The sequence below is a fragment of the Silurus aristotelis genome, assembly GCF_946808225.1.
Source record: "Silurus aristotelis genome assembly, chromosome: 9".
Lineage (NCBI taxonomy): Eukaryota > Metazoa > Chordata > Actinopteri > Siluriformes > Siluridae > Silurus > Silurus aristotelis.
This window is the reverse complement of record NC_139582.1, coordinates 21,959,200-21,976,595: the sequence shown is the minus strand read 5'-3', so window position 1 is coordinate 21,976,595 and position 17,396 is coordinate 21,959,200. Positions and strand designations below refer to the sequence as shown.

General features: G+C 38.5%; 1 protein-coding gene and 1 long non-coding RNA gene across 2 annotated transcripts in view; both read right to left on the bottom strand.

The window, feature by feature from the left end:
- The window catches only part of dnajc17 (DnaJ (Hsp40) homolog, subfamily C, member 17), a 50,962-nt gene extending 40,964 nt beyond the window's left edge, over positions 1-9,998 (bottom strand). Inside the window, exons 1-2 of the mRNA XM_083550529.1 lie at positions 9,840-9,998; positions 4,697-4,766 (exon numbers count right to left, since the gene is read on the bottom strand). Coding sequence (XP_083406655.1) covers positions 4,697-4,766; positions 9,840-9,917 — 148 coding nt within the window. The 5' untranslated portion in view covers positions 9,918-9,998. The remainder of the gene's footprint in view (positions 1-4,696; positions 4,767-9,839) is intronic.
- Positions 1-17,396, bottom strand: part of LOC310731146 — a 124,448-nt gene that overhangs the window by 64,603 nt on the left and 42,449 nt on the right. The gene's annotated exons all lie outside the window — the stretch shown is intronic.

Below are 17,396 nucleotides of genomic sequence, written 5' to 3'. Positions count from 1 at the left end.
TATCTTTCAAAAATCACATCAATCAAGTTACAAAAACAGCCTTCTTTCACCTTAGAAATATTTCTAAGCTAAGAAATATGTTATCTATATCTGATGCAGAGAAGCTCGTCCATGCGTTTATGACCTCTAGAATAGACTACTGTAATGCATTACTAGGTGGATGTCATTAATTAAGGCCTGCATCATTAATAAACAAGCTTCAGTTTGTTCAGAATGCAGCAGCAAGAGTTCTTACTAGGTCAAGAAAATACGATCATATAACCCCAATCTTATCGTCCCTACATTGGCTTCCTATTAAGTTTTGAATAGACTACAAACTACTGCTACTCACTTATAAAGCACTAAATGGTTTGGCTCCCATGTATCTATCCAGTCTTTTAACACGCTACAATCCGTCACGCTCCCTGAGATCTCAAAACTCTGGGCTTCTAGTAGTTCCTAGAATAGCAAAGTCCACTAAAGGCGGTAGAGCATTTTCACATTTAGCTCCTAAACTCTGGAATAGTCTTCCTGACAGTGTTCGGGGTTCAGATACACTCTCCCAGTTTAAGTGCAGATTAAAAACATATCTTTTTAGCAAAGCCTACACATAACACACATCACACACATCACATCATAACCTTGTGCTCCAGAACATCTGATCACATGCGCATTATCAACTTGTGCTGTTAATATCATGAACAGCAGCTACGCTAATTCCTCTCCACTGCTTCTCTTTCTCTCCCCATCCCGAGGCATCCTGAGGTTTGGCCAGCTCCAGTCACGTCCCACCTCGTGAAGATTATGGAGCTATGGATGATCATGGAGAAGTAGATGCCAAATGTTTAAAGGCCCTGGCATGGAGAAGCTGATGCTGGATCTATGATGATCACAAATTGTTCTGTATTGTTGAAAGATTTATGACCAAACTCTTGATGTCACCCATATGAGGATGGGTTCCCCTTTGAGTCTGGTTCCTCTCAAGGTTTTTTCCTCATATCATCTAAGGGAGTTTTTCCTTGCCACTGTCGCCACGGCTTGCTCATCAGGGACAAACGCACACCATTCACCTTCACTGTTGTTTTCTGTAAAGCTGCTTTGAGACAATGTCTGTTGTGAAAAGCGCTATACAAATAAACTTGACTTGACTTGACTTGACTTGACTTGACTTGACTTGATTACACCCTGTTATCCACTGGGTTATTACACCCAGTGATAACAGCTGTACAAAGCCACATGATTTATTCATCATGTTCATGTTTTTGTCTGCTTCATTGCAGACAAAAACATTTGTTTATCTTGTATTAGAGCAGTTAAGATTTGGTGCTTTGAGTACAATTCTCTCATACTGACCACTATATGTTCGACATTGCACCTCATGGTAAATACTCTCTGAGGATATGAGAAATAGAAGATCGGTAAAACCCTGAAACTGAGTTACAGTACAGTGGCCAGGATCATACAAAGGTTTTTCAAGACGGGTTCCACTCTGAACAGACCTCACAAGGGTCGATCAAAGAAGTTGAGTCCTCATGCTGTGCATCAGGTGCAGAAGCTGGCTTCCAAATAACAGACTCATGAGTGCTGCAGCATTGCTTTAGAGGTTGCAGAAGTGGAAGGTCCGCTTATCAGTGCGCAGACCGTACGCTGCACACTGCAACAAATCGGTTTTCATGGCCGTCATCCCAGACGGGAGCCTCTTCTGAAGCTGGCTTACAAGAAAGCTTGCAAACAGTTAGCTGAAGACAACCTGTCCCAGAGCATAAATTACTGGAATCATGTCCTGTGGTCTGATAAAACTAATATAAACTTGTTTGGTTTAGATGGTGTCCAGCATGTGAGGTGATGCCCTGGTGAGGAGTACGAAGAAAATTGTGTCTTGCCTAGTCAAGCATGGTGGTGGTAGCGTCATGGTCTGAGGCTGCATGAGTGCTGCTGGTACTGGGGAGCTGTAGTTCATTGAGGAAAACATGGATTACAACATGTACTGTGACATTCTGAAGCAGAACAACCCTCCCTTCAGAAACTGGGCTGAACGGCAGTTTTCCAACATGATAATGACCCCCCAAACACACCACCAAAATGACAACTGCCTGGAAGCTGAAGGTAAAGGTGTTGAAGTGGCCAAGTATGCCTCCAGACCTGAACCCAATTGAGCACCTGTGGGGCATCCTCAAGCGAAAGGTGGAGAAGCACCATGTGTCTTACATCTGCAACAACCTGTGCAGCTCTGGTAAATTCCATGCCCAGGAGAATTAAGGCAGTGCTACATAACAATGGTGCTCACACTAAATACTGACATTTTGACACGATTTTTACGTTTACTCACTTATTTTTGGCAATTATTTAGATAAATGCGTACTGCTATACAAGCTGCACATTGACCACTCTAAAACATTTTTATTGTCCCTAGAAAACATTATATATATTATACATACATATACATACAGGGGGAGTGGTGGCTCCAGCGGTTAAGGCGCTGGGTTACCGATCGGAAGGTCGGGGGTTCAAGCCCCGGTATCGCCAAGCTGCCACTCTTGGGCCCTTGAGCAAGGCCCTTAACCCTCTATGCTCCAGGGGACCCTTACGAGAAAAATAAATCAAGGACCGTGACGTCGGAGCGACGTGGGGCCGCCTTCCTGTGGGCTCACCACCTGCAGGAGGGACTGTAAGGGATCGGTGCTGAGAGGATTGGGCAGCAGTCGAAGGCGGGGGCCTTGGCAGCCCGATCCCTGGACACGAAGAAGTGTCTGGGGAATCTGCTTAGACTGCTGCCCCCGCGACCCGAATTACGGATAAGCGGGAGAAGATGAAAATGATGAAATATACATACACACACTTACTTACTGGACACTTTAATAGGAACACCTGTATCTCTGGTTAATCATGCAGTTGTCCAACCAGTGAATCAGCTGACAGCAGTAAAATGTATAGAATCATGCAGATACATGACAAGAGTTTCAGGTATGTAAATTTTAGTGACCTTAACTGAGACATGGATGTTGCCTGGTTTGAATATTCAAGAAACTGATCTCTTGGGTTTTATATCTTCTCTCATTTTAAACAGCTATTAAAGACAGTTGAAACACATTGAAATGCAGTCATGCAAAAATGTAAGTACAACCCCTTTGCACTCTATGCTTTTATGTATCAGGATATAAAAATCAGCAGGTCTTAGATTTAGGTAAACACAACTCCAGACAAATGACACCACATTACATATTGCACCATGTCACTATTTTACAAAAATAAAGACAAAATAGAAAAGTCACAATAAAAAAAATACTAAATACACCTTTACTGCTTCCATAGGAATTAGAAGTCTAAAAAGCAGCCAGGAGATGTAAATTAAATGTCCTTGATCAATTGATCATCAGCATGTATGACCACCTCTAAAAAAGCCTCTATAAAAGGCCTCAGCATGTTAAATCTAAAAGTTCCTGACAGTTCAAATAGAAAAAGACTGAATAATGATGGCTTGTTTGGAAGGGTTGCCAAGAGAAAGCCTCTTCTCTCTGAAAAAGAACATGGAAGCATGGTTTAAGTTTGCAAAGTTACATGTGAACAAATCAAAGGCCTGGTGGGACAATAGTCACTGGACAGGTGATAAAGTGGAGATGTTTGGACAGAATGCATAGTGCCATTTTTGGTAAAAAAACAAACAGCATTTCAGCATAAAATCTTCATAGCAGCTGTCAAGCACAGTGGTGATGTGGTTTTGATTTGGGCTTGATTTGCAGCCACAGGACCTGGGAAACTTGAAGCCATTAAGCTGGCCATAAACTCCTCTCTATACCAAAGTATTCTAGAGTCTAATGTGAGGCTGTGTCTCCAGACCTCAAACCAAGACCTATAAACAATTGTCTGCAAACCTCAATGTTCCTCCACAATGATGTGAGAAACTGATAGTCATACAGAACACGATTACTTCATTAATTGCTGCTGAAGGTGTTCTACAAGTTTTCTTTTCATAAGGTGAACTTTTTCACACATAGTTTCTCCATTTCAGCTTAATTATTTGAGAGAGGAAAAGATTTCAGGTGTTATTTATCTGAGGTCATATTCACCCAATACCAAGACCTGCTAGGGACCAGATCATTTTTATTATGTCCTGATGAATAAAACCATAGGATTTAAAGAGAGAGTGTACTTAAACTTACGCACGACTGTATTTCTGCAATTAGCACAATTATTCAGACATTTTTCACAAAATGAAATCTAACTGAATGGAGACCCTTCTCTAAATTTGAACATTACTGTGCCTATCAGTAGTAAGAACACTGACTGGCAACTTGTAAATGTGGTAAAACACCACACCTGGTCACTTCCATCAGATACTGTGCCCCTGTTGTTAAACCCAAGGTAGGATTTGGCTGTTGCAGACCATTTGCCTCAAGGCTCAAGACATTCCGAGATGCTTTTCTGTTTACTAGAACCGTGAAAGACGCTTATTTGAGTTCCCTTCCTGCCAGCTTGAAGCAGTAAGAACTTTTGCCTCTTTCATCAACCATTTTTTTTCGTTTTTAACACAGTTCTGTGAAAATGTAATCGACATATTTTGATGTAGAAATTAACAGTAGCCTGACCTGACCATGATTTTTGGCATCGCACTGCAGCCCATGATTGACTGATTGGACAACTGCATAGATGTGCAGGTGTATTACTGTTCCTCTTAATGTGACTATTGAGTGCATGTAGAAATGCAAAACCAACTCACCAGCTTGAGGATTATCTGGATTCTTGTCTGGATGGCATGTTAATGCTTTCTGTCTGTAAGCTTTCTTAATCTAAACAAGAAAAAAGAAGACAATTAAATAAAAGAATCATCAAGCAGGCCACAACTGTGGTTACAAAAACAGTGTACTGTATGTGGTTCATACGGAACTTATACAGCCAATTACTCTCTTTAAAAAAAAACAACGTATTTTTCACTCCACATCCTTTTGTCTTAGAATACTTTGTGCACGTTTTACTATGTCTCAGAACACTGAAGGACTGCTTTTCTTGGGATGTGTTCAAGCCACTGTACGCTTCTTGGCAAACAAGATCATGATAAAATTTCAGACGCTATTGTTATTCATGCCGTTACTGGCAAAAACAGCACAGAACTAAAACAGTATAAGGGGGAGCAATCACGGAAAGGGAGTGACAAACACAGTATGAAATATTCTTGAAATGACACAAAAAAAAGGTGGTAAAAACGGTTCACCACAAGTTTAAAATGGCTTAAGCCGGCTGACTGTTACAACTTTCATTCACTCCATATTTAACCTCAAAACTTACATGCCAAAATGGGTTTGACAAAATACATCATTATACTGTTTCTCTCATACACACACACACACACACACACACACCCATGTTTGTCTTACCCTCCTTACAAGGACCTTCCTTTGTCATAATTATTAAATATAGCTATGTAATGCGATGCCTACACCTAAAATGAATTCTAACGATACCCCAAAAAAGCCAAAGGGAAAACTTTTTATATAAAAGCTGCAATTTATTAAACAATAAGCACAATCCATTCCCTGTGGGGACGACCCAAATGTCCTTACAAGGTCAAAACTGTCAAATATTCTTATCCTTGTGAAGACACTGAGTCTTTACAAAGCTATAAACACACCAATATAAGATTTTCATAGCTTGGGCTTTTTGCCCAGAATTTTCAATAAACCAGACTAAATACTGAAATTATTGAAAATGAAAATAATTCTTTTGGGGAAAAATTCCTCCTCATGCATACGATTAGAACATTTCTTTCATACATGGTAGGAACGTAAAGCTGCAAGTCAAAAATGGGTTACACTGAACAAACTGGAGTGAACCTCCGGCATTTTGAAACAATTTAAACTGCATGTATTATCCAATTGTTTGTGACATTAACGACAACATGCTTTTGATTAAAACCTGAAGTTTATTGCTAAGGAGGTGAAGGCAATGATGACTAAGCATTCTGAGTGACACTTAAAGTTCAGAAAGGTTTTTCAATTTATTCTCAGTGAAAAACACAAGGACCAGGAGGCACACAGCCTAACAAACCATAACAAATCTGACAATAAAACAAAAAAGGAACATGCTTGTCACTTTCCCTGCTCACTCTCTGAGCGATTTCCTTGTTGTTCTTTCTTTTATTTGTGTGTTTGGATGTCTGTTATTCATCACACTGCCTCTGTCGACAAGGACGAGTTAATGGAAGTGTGTGATGTGACTGTCATGTGATAATGACAGTGTTCAGTGTTTTGTATACAGCAGTTATCCATTTGTTTTTCTTAAAGTTCCTTTCTTATTCAGAAAAGAAAGACCCGAACCTCCTTGACAATGTCCTTATGCACAAAGCGAGATCCATGTTGCACTCGTTATTCGTTACATGGGTTCAAGTTAAAAGTATTGAGTGACCTGATATAGAGCTCTGACCTCAACCCTATTGAGCACCTTTGAGATGAATTAGAACACTGGCTGCACCCCAGGCCTCCAAACCCAACATTAAGTCAAGTCAAGAGGCTTTTATTGTCATTAATACCTTTTCATTTAAATTAATTTTTATTTGTAGAGCGCTTTTAACAATGAACATTGTCTTAAAGCAGCTTTACACAGATAATGTGGTGATTAAAAGTAAATATGTTCTTTGTAAGTAAATTTGTCCCTGATGAGCAACTGTGGCAAGGAAAAACCTGACTTTACTAACATTCATTATTTACTTTAGCTGAATCAGCACAATTCTCCACACCACACTCCAAAATCTAGTGAAACATCTGACAGTGTAGGTTATTATAACAGCAAATGAAAAAAAAAAATAGAAAGAGGATGTTAAAAAAACACAAAATTATGGTCTGTGTCCACAAACTTGTGTGTATACAGTGTTAATATCCTAAGCTCGGAGTGAATTTTTACAGTGTTTGTGCGTGCATTTTATTGGATATTGCATAACTCTCATAATTCTGTGTAACGCTGAAACTTTCTGGAAGGAAAGACAAGTATGGAGAGCTGAAGAACACACGCACCTTGAGTCTGTCAAGACCAAACACACACGTGCCTTTATCCTAATAATCCAACAAGTCACGGTTCTGTTGATTGGCTTTCCAAAACTAAACATCATTATCATTTGCTGGGCTTGACCTGGGAAATTACATGCTTCCAGCAGAGGCACTTCGAGACACACTTCCCTTTCTTCTTTGCTTACACTGTTTACCCTGTCTCTACATCACCATACAGTTGTGCTCTGCTGGGGAAAAGGTGCTGGGAGTAGGTGCTGACCTAGCCAACTGATGCTAACCAATACTCACTAGTAATAACAACTTAGACCAAGTTCCACAGTACTATATCCTATATAATCTAGATCCGCAGATAAAGTAACAGCATTTTGAAATATTTCGAAAGAATATTGTTGAATATTCGGCATGAATACATTGCAAGACAGTCAATAAGTGCACTCGCTCTGTGTTTTGGTGCTGCTGGTAGAGACCACTGCCCAACATGCCACTATTGGGTTGAGATCTGTCTTGTAGACATCACAGCATAGGATTTTTACAACTTTCCATATGCATCTAATCATTCAAGGAACCCTTGAGTCCTGTGAATGCGGGGGTGGTTACAGGTTTACATCCTGGAGGAGACCACCACAATCAAAGCAAAACGGACAATTGCCCAGAAAGTGTTTCATGTCAATCTTATTTCATATACTTTTATTCCAAACTGTCTCACTATCTATTATTTCATTTCAATATATTGTGATTATGCTTAATATGATTGACTGCTGCATTCAATTTTAAATGTCCATTTTTGAGAACCCCTTCGGTGAATCATTCTGACCACACACCATGCACACGAGCACTGCAGGTTTCATGGTAGAAGAGTGCCACCTGCTGAAAAAGTACTATAAAAGCGCTGAGCTGACCTTCTTGATGCATCTTTAACACTGAACACTGCTGACTGACAGCACTGCAGTTTCATGGTAGAAGAGTGCCACCTGCTGAAAAAGTACTATAAAAGCGCTGAGCTGACCTTCTTGATGCATCTTTAACACTGAACACTGCTGACTGACAGCATTTTCTTGTTTCGAATATAAAGCGCTCTGGTCTAACAAGCTCTCTCAGCGGTCACTAAGTGGATCTCAGGACCACATCAGCATCGGGTACTGCTGTAGAAAAAGTGCTAAATGTGATTGGTACATTGCTATGTAAGATTTTAAAAGGGGCCTAAGTTCAATTTAAAGCTAATATATGCAGGTGTTTGGCCATAAAAGGACACCAGTAATGCTTCAGGTCTAACAAATAAACCTTCATTTTTTTTCATTGTTTGTAAAGTGGAACTAATTAGAAGATATATGTGAAGAGTATAACCCTGAATATCTCGTTATAGTGGGAGGAACATTCAGTTCTCAAAGATGATGTGTTGGAAGCAGGAAAAATAGGCGCGCATATGGCACTAAACGAATGTGACGATGATCAGTGCATCTCCAAAATGGCAGTCGGTGTGTTTGTTTCTGTTATGCCCGGGTTACTACCCTTCAAAAAGTAGTATAAGGAAGGCAAAACTGTGAACTTGTGACATTTGATTTGCATTTGAAGCAAAGTCTAGTCTGTCTGCTCAAATCCCACAGAAGAGCTACTGCAGCACAAATTGATGATAAAGACAATATGATAGAAAGATATCAGGACGCTGTGCATTTCAGCTTACTATATACACTGGCTGTATAGCTGTAGACTGGCAGCTGTGTTCATGTCTATGTTATAACCCTTCTGTATTATATATACCGACTGTATTCCCTGATGGTACTGGCCACAATGTTTCCCGCCACATTTGATCAGAGTAAAACTATAGTTCAAGGTGATGCCTGTACTGTAAATTCCCCAGTTCTCGATCCATTTAGGCATCTGTGGGATGTGCTGGAGAAATAGAAAGTGGAGGCCCTACCATATAATCTATAGGACTTAAAGGATTTGCTTTTAACATCTTTGCACTAGAAAACACAGCACACCTGCAGAGGCCTTGTGGAGTCGACAACTTGAGTCCGTTTTGACAGCAATATTAATTGCATAATGTAGAGTGCTTTTAACAACGTCATTGTCTCAAAGCAGCTTTACAGAGATATAAAGTTGTATAAAAGTTCAGTGCCTATAAGTTTGTTTCTTATAATTATGAGTTTATTCCTAATGAGTGAGCCAGTGGTGGCTGTGGGAAGGAAAAACTCCCTGAGATGGCATGAGGAAGAAAGCTTGAAAGAACCAGACTCAAAAGGGAACCCATCCTCATCTGGGTGGCACCGAATGTCCAATATAACGCAGCTGGTAAAACACTATTCTATAATTAGTCACTATTTCTATTCATTGTCTTCATCTACTTGATAATGACATGAGATATACATAAGGGACATGCATGAAAGTTGACGGATCTGCCAGTCACATAAATCAAGAGCCATGATTAATTGTTCTAGAGGAAAATGACAGAGTTTCAAGGTGATGCCTATAATATACCCAGATCTCAAACTAATCAAACATCTATGGGATGTGCTGGACAAACAGGTCTGACCCATGGAGATCCCACCTCAGTCTACATGACTTCTAGGATGTGTTTGTGACACCACAGCACACCTGAGGAGGTCTAGTGGAGTACATGCTTCATTCCTGCTGCTTTGGGACAATGGCCATTGTTAATATCGCTATATAAATAAAACAGAATTAAATCCCTGAACTCCACTCTTAACACATTGAATGTGAAATGGTGGTTTGTTAATTCATTGTAACAGTGTTTCCGGTCCCGCATGCAGCAGTTCTGCAGGAAGCCCGAGCTTCTCACTGCTAACTCACTAACTCAGCACCATGAGCCTTAACAATCACTTCCGACTTTTTTTACTGCACCTCTTTCTGTGTCGCTGTTTCTTCAACTCCGAGTAAAGCGTACAGGTCCCGCTGTAACAGTTCCTTTGTAGAAGCCATTTAAATTACAAATAACGTCATAAACGTATACCTATTTTGAAAATGTAGCACACATTAAACGCTTCCGGTTTACGAAAAGGCAAAATAAAGGTCTTTGAATGCGTAAATGTATTTAGTTTATCCATTATTCTGTATATACGCGCATTCACCTGACAAATAATATTTCGATTTTGGAGCTCTAATATAAAATACGAGGGCTTTTTTTTTTTTTTTTTTTTTTTTTTAAAGAAATGTGCTACAGGTGACGTAGCGTGATGCGAGTGACGCAAACAGCCAATCTGATGAATAGAATAGAATAGAATAGAATAGAATAGAATAGAATAGAATAGAATAGAATAGAATAGAATTTATTTGGCACATATACATTACAGCACAGTAAAATTCTTTCTTTGCATATGGGTCAGAGCACATGGTCAGCTATGATGCAGTGCCCCTGGAGCACAGAGGGTTAAGGGCCTTGCTCAAGGGCCCATGAGTGGCAGCTTGGCGATACCGGGGCCTGAACCCCCGACCTTCCGATCAGTAAATATTTAGTAACTTGAATAAAACCTTCACTTACCTTTTACTTTACAATTGATACACAAAGATACAAAAACATAATAATTATAATAATAATAACAAAACATCAAAATTTTAAGTCCATGGCCAGGAAACTCCCCAGACCTTATTCTCATTGAGAACTTGTGGTCAATCCTCAAGAGGTGGGTGGACAAAGAAAAACCCACAAATTCTGACAGCACTGATTATGCAAGAATGGGCTGCTATCAGTCAGGATGTGGCCCAGAAGTTGATTGACAGCATGTCAGTGTGAACTGTGGAGGTCTTAAAAAAAAAAGAAGGGTCAACACTGCAAATACTGACACTTTGCATAGACTGTGATTTCAATAAAAGCTTTTGACACTTAGGAAATTATAAAACTTACTTCAATATACCATAATAACATCTAACAAAAAGATCTAAAAACACTGAAGCAGCAGACTTTGTGAAAATTAATATTTGTGTCATTCTCAAAAGTTTTGGCCATGACTGTACTAACATTAGAATTAGTGCAAGTATGAGCAGTAGTATTAATATTAGTAGTAGTAGCAATACTAGTAAATTAAGTTGATTTAATAATAATAATAATTATTAGTAGTAGTAGTAGTAGTAGTAGTAGTAGTAGTAGTAGTAGTAGTAGTAGTAATAGCAGTAGTGGTAGTTGTAGTAATATTATTATTACCATTATCATTATTGTTATTATTATTATTATCAATCGTAGTGGTAGTTTAGTAGTAGAATTAATAGTAAAGATAGGAGAAGTATTATTATTATTATTATTATTATTATTATTATTATTATTATTATTATTATTATTATTATTAGTGGTGGTAGTAGTAGTAGTAGTAGTAGTAGTAGAGATAGTAAAAGTATTATTATTATTATTATTATTATTATTATTATTATTATTATTATTATTATTATTATTAGTGGTGGTAGTAGTAGTAGTAGTAGTAGTAGTAGTAGTAGTAGAAGTAGTAGAGATAGTAAAAGTATTATTATTATTATTATTATTATTATTATTATTATTATTATTATTATTATTATTATTAGTGGTGGTAGTAGTAGTAGTAGTAGTAGTCGTAGTAGTAGTAGTAGAAGTAGTAGTAGTAGAAGTAGTAGAGATAGTAAAAGTATTATTATTATTATTATTATTATTATTATTATTACTATTATTTATTATTATTTATTATTATTATTATTATTATTATTATTATTATTATTATTATTATTATTATTATTATTATTATTATCTGTAGTAGCTGTAGTATTAGTTGTTGTAGTTAATCCAGCGCCCAGCAGATGGCAGCATGTGCTTAAACCTACACTAAAAATCTTTCGTAGTTTTAACAGTGCAAGAATGTAAAATAGCGACGGTAAAATCCTGTAAATTATAAAACATGAAATTACTGTTTATTAAACAGTTACCTACAGTTAATGTTAATACAAGTAAACTTCTTACTTTTTGCCTTAATGCTTTGTAAAACTATTTCCTACATTAGTTTACTAGTATAGTCCCCTTGAAGGAGTAAAAAAAAACAGATGTGTGTATTGAGACACAGATGAACACTGCTGTTAACAAACAGAATCACTGAAGGAAAGAACAAGAAACAAAACTACAGACAGTTACAGCATTGGATGAAATCAACTGAATTAAAACAGGATGATTAAACAACTCCAAAACAAATTTTCAGCTTTATTTATTATATTATTTATTTCTGTCAAATGTCTACAAATCATTCTTTGAGACTTAACAGGGGTTTTTAAAAATGCATCGTGACCTCACCATTTTTTTAGACCAGTGGGTGCTTTAGTTGGGCTCTTGATCCTCAACTCTTTCACATGAGTTTTTCTCTGACTGTCAAAATAAATTGTAATTTGGTGGTTTTGGTTTTGGTTTTGATTATTGGTGGTGAAATAATCATAACCTAAAGCACTTCTTTTTTTGTTTGTTTTTATGGTGGTTTCTAATTAATTTTCTATTTTTAATGATAATTATATGATTTCAAAGTACTTTGACAAACTATTAAGGTTTAAAAAATATGCATAAAACCTTTAGAGCTACAGCACCATTTAAACACACAGACATCAAGAATCAGCACATGAAACTCAAGAATTGTGATTATTAAACCTTCATTCTGCATAAATAGATTATCCAGCTGAATAGTCTTACTACTTTCTTCATTGGGTTTTATTTTTATTTATTTTTTCATTTGTTATGACTTTTTACTAGACTATTTCATAGTGATGTGATGTGATGTGATGTGATGTGAGCTGATGTGATCTGATGTGATGTGATGTGATGTGATGCAAACACTGATCTCAATTATGGTGAATTTAAATGTACACCTAAACACTTAAAATCGTAATTAGAGCTCTTAATAAGTGAAGCTGGTAATGCTGTTTTGGGGGTTGTTTAATCATCCTCTGCTGAAATCTTGAGAGATTTAGTGTGTTTTATTTTCAGTTCGTTCACTGGTGAACAAAATGGAGGAGATTTGACTCAGCATCACTCACAGCATGAAACGTTTGAACTGTAATGTTATGATCGTCACGGAAACATGGCTACACAGTGGCATTCCGGACAACGCTATTGAGCTAGCGGGACGACACACACTCCAGGCGGATAGGACATTAGATGGCTCCGGTAAGACCAGAGGTGGTGGATTGTGCATTAATGTTAACAAAGCTTGGTGCACAAACTCTGTTTTTATTGGGAGACATTGTTCAGCTAACCTGGAGTTTTTCATGGTTAAATGTAGACTGTTTTAATTACCATGGGTGTTCACTTCAGCCATTATAACAGCAGCTTACATTCCCCTCGATGCTAATGCCAAGCTTTCTATGAAAGAACTTTATGCAGCCATCAGTAAACAACAGACTGTTCATCCGGAAACTGCGTTTATTGTTGCAGGAGATTTTAATCACTTAAACTTAGAAGCAGTGCTCCCCAAATTTCACCAGCATGTTTCCTGTCACACCAGAGGGAACAAAACCTTAGACCATGTATACACAAACATGGCTGGAGCTTATGTTGCGACCCCCCTTCCCCACCTGGGACAATCACCTTTCTTTGGTTCTCACCCCCATATATGCACCCCTCATCAATCGGGTGAAGCCATCAGTGAGAAGGTGTGGCCCGCAGAAGCAGATTTCACACTCCAGGAAAGGTTTCTACACACAGACTGGAGTACATTTGCTTCTCAGGCCACCAGTGACACTCACACGGACATCGACTGCTACACCTCCTCTGTAATGGATTACATCAATACCACCATACACAGTGTTACTACTCAGAAACAGATCATCACATACCCAAATCAGAAGCCATGGATGAAAAGGAGGTGCACCTACTGTTGAAGGCACGAATTTCTGCTTTCAGATCAGGTGACGCACAGGCCTACAGCACATCTAGAGCTAACCTGAAGAGGGGCATCAAAGAGGCCAAGCACTGCTACAAGAGAAAGATAGCATTTTTCCAAATCTAACCCTCGACGCATGTGGCAAGGCATCCAGGCCATTAGTGATTAAGAAATCCTCCCATTACACCCCCGCTGCCACTGATGTCCTCTTCTTGAATGAGCTTAATTACCTTTATGCTCGCTTTGAGAGAGAAAACAGAGAAACTGCCACCAAGCTCAATCCCTCGGCTGACCACCCTCCAGTAGGAGCACAGAAGATGCAGTTTTAATAGCACTGCACTCTGTGCTCACACACTTGGACAATAAGAACACTTATGCATGTATGCTGTTTGTTGACTTCAGCTCAGCATTTAACACCATCATTCCATCCAAGTTAATATCCAAAATTATAGATCTGTGCATTAACACCTCCACTTGCAACTGGATTATGGACTTTTTGACAACCAGACCCCAGCAGGTTCGATCAGGCTCCATCTGCTCCACCATCACACTCAACACTGGTGTACCACAGGGCTGTGTGCTGAGCCCCTTCCTCTACTCCCTTTTCTACTACCTCCGACTGCAGGCCTGTGAATGGATCTAACTCCATCATCAAGTTTGCAGATGACACTACCGTGATCGGTCTCATTACCAACAATGATGAGACTGCCAACAGGGAAGAGATCCAGCACCTAGCCACATGGTGCAACAACAATAACCTGCTCCTTACACCTCCAAGACAAAGGAGCTAATTGTGGACTTCAGAAAGGAGACAAGAGGCACACATGGCACCACCCACATCAATGGGATCCAGTTTCAACTTTCTGGGGATACACATCTCAGCAGACCTGTCCTGGACTACCAAAACCTCCAGCCTGGTCAAGAAGGCTCACCAGCGCCTCTTTTTCCTGAGGTGTTTCAGGTGCCTCCGGACCAGGATCAGCCGACTAAAGAACAGCCTTTTTCCTAGAGCTGTCTCTTTACTGAACTCTGCCCCTCGCTGATCCTACTGCCCTCATACACTGCTACATCCCCTCCAACACCTCACACTTCATTATTGCACTAATGGACTGTTTACACAAAAACTATGCTCATTTGCACACTTGCTCTTTTTTTGCATTGCTGCTTACCATTGCCTAACTTACCATTGTTTATATCCACCCGATTTCTGTTTATAGTAATAGCAATATATTTTGTTTATAGTACATATCCTTCTGTAAATTTCAGTTTATAGTAATAGCCATCTCTATATTATGTTTATAGTACATACACATCTGTAAATTACTCCCATAATACCATTTGATCTCATTTATGTAACTCCTGAAAACACTGTATATCCTGCACTTACTTTATTTTCTCATTAACTTTATCACTGCTTCACTGTTACTTCAACACTTGACACATATAGGTGCTTTTTTAAAACTGAGGTTCTTATTGTTGTATTAAAGTTTTATATTTGTGAAATAAAAAAAACACAATATGAAATGTATTTTAACAGTAATATCATTTAAGTAGAATTTACGGAAGCAAACTGTAAATACAAAAAAGAAAAAGGAGGAAAAAGAGACATGGTGATGGAATTAGGAAGTGCAGGAAAGCATAAGGAGAAAGAGGTTGGCATAACAGAGTGATAAAAATGGGATGAGTATAAAACCACAATACAAAAACCTAGTGTATTTCTAAATTACTAACTGTAATTCTCTTATTTTTTTCAATAATAGTAATAATAATAGTTATAAGAATAATAATTTTTTAATAATTTAATAATGATTATTTTTATTAGTAGTAGTAGTAGTAGTAATAGTGGTACAAAGGGAGGTCATGAAATTGTTATTGCTAAGAAAAAATAATGTAATGAAAACGAATGTTGGGCGTGAGCTTAGTCCTTCTCTACATATCCTTCACCTAAGGCGACACACTTTTCCAAACAATGGATGAACTGGTGGCTCTTTAGGAAACGGGTTGGGGTTAGAGTTAGAGTTTGGTAAATCACCTCGTCGTCATCTTTGAAATGCCTGGCACAAAGTGGTTTCTTCAAGCGATGGAAGAGGAAGAAGTCACTGGGTGCGAGGTCAGGGGAGTAGATGGGATGAATCAGAATTTCGTACCCCAAGTCGCCCACGATTTTCACAGTTTCAATGAGGTGATTACCGCGTTGGAACAGTTCCTTAAAAGCCAAGAAGAAGACTTCTTCAAAGAAGTTCTCTTTTTCATACATGACATTTTGCATTCAAAATAGCAGTAACATATTGCAAAACCCACTATATTTTAATTCATGTTTGTAATTGTTTTTTAGTTGTATTTCTATATTTTTTTTGTTTTTTTTGTCTCCTGTCCTTCACTGTATTCAAATGCACACAGTAGTTATTTCCCAAACTGTTGCTACAAAGTCAGAAGTATAGAATTGTCTGGGATGTCTTTGTTTAACTTCAGATTTTTTCTTAACTGGAACTCAGAGACCAAAACCTGTTCCAGAATGACAATAACCCTGTGGACAAACCGAGCTCTGTATAGACATTTACCAAGGTTTGAGTAGAAGAAATTCAGCTCCACTGATCACCGTCAGGAATTGGAATGCAGACCTCACCACAGGGGTTCTCACTCACAATGCATTCCTGACCTCACTAATACCCTTTGGATACAGTTAATGGGTAAATTCCAACAGCATTTGGATCATTGCATCTACAAACCCGATTCCAAAAAAGTTGGGACACTGAACAAATTGTGAATAAAACAGAATGAAATGATGTGGAAGTTTCAAATTTCAATATTTTATTCAGAATACAACATAGATGACATATCAAATGTTTAAACTGAGAACATGTATCATTTTAAAGAACAAATACATTTATGATAAGTGATATGTGATAAGTGATTTTAAATTTCATGGCATCAACACATTACAACAAAAAGTTGGAACAAGGCCATGTTTACCACTGTATGGCATCCCCTCTTCTTTTTTTAATAACAGTCTGCAAACGTCTGGAGACTGGGGAGACAAGTTGCTCAAGGAATGTTGTCCCATTTTTGTCTAATACAAGCTTCTAGTTGCTCAACTGTCCTAGATCTTCTTTGTCGCATCTTCCTCTTTATGATGCCGCAAATGTTTTCTATGGGTGAAAGATCTGGACTGCAGGCTGGCCATTTCAGTACCCGGAGTGCAACCATGATGTTATAATTGATGCAGTATGTGGTCTGGCATTGTCATGCTGGAAAATGCAATGTCTTCCCTGAAAGAAACGACGTCTGGATGGGAGCATATGTTGTTCTAGAACTTGGATATACCTTTCAGCATCGATGGTGCCTTTCCAGATGTGCAAGCTGCCCATGCCACACGCACTCATGCAACCCCATACTATCAGAGACGCAGGCTTCTGAACTGAGCGCTGATAACAACTTGGGTTGTCCTCATCCTCTTTAGTCCGGATAATATGGCATCCCAGTTTTCCAAAAAGAACCTAAAATTTTGATTCGTCTGACCACAGAACAGTTTCCCACTTTGCCACAGTCCATTTTAAATAAGCCTTGGCCCAGAGGAAAT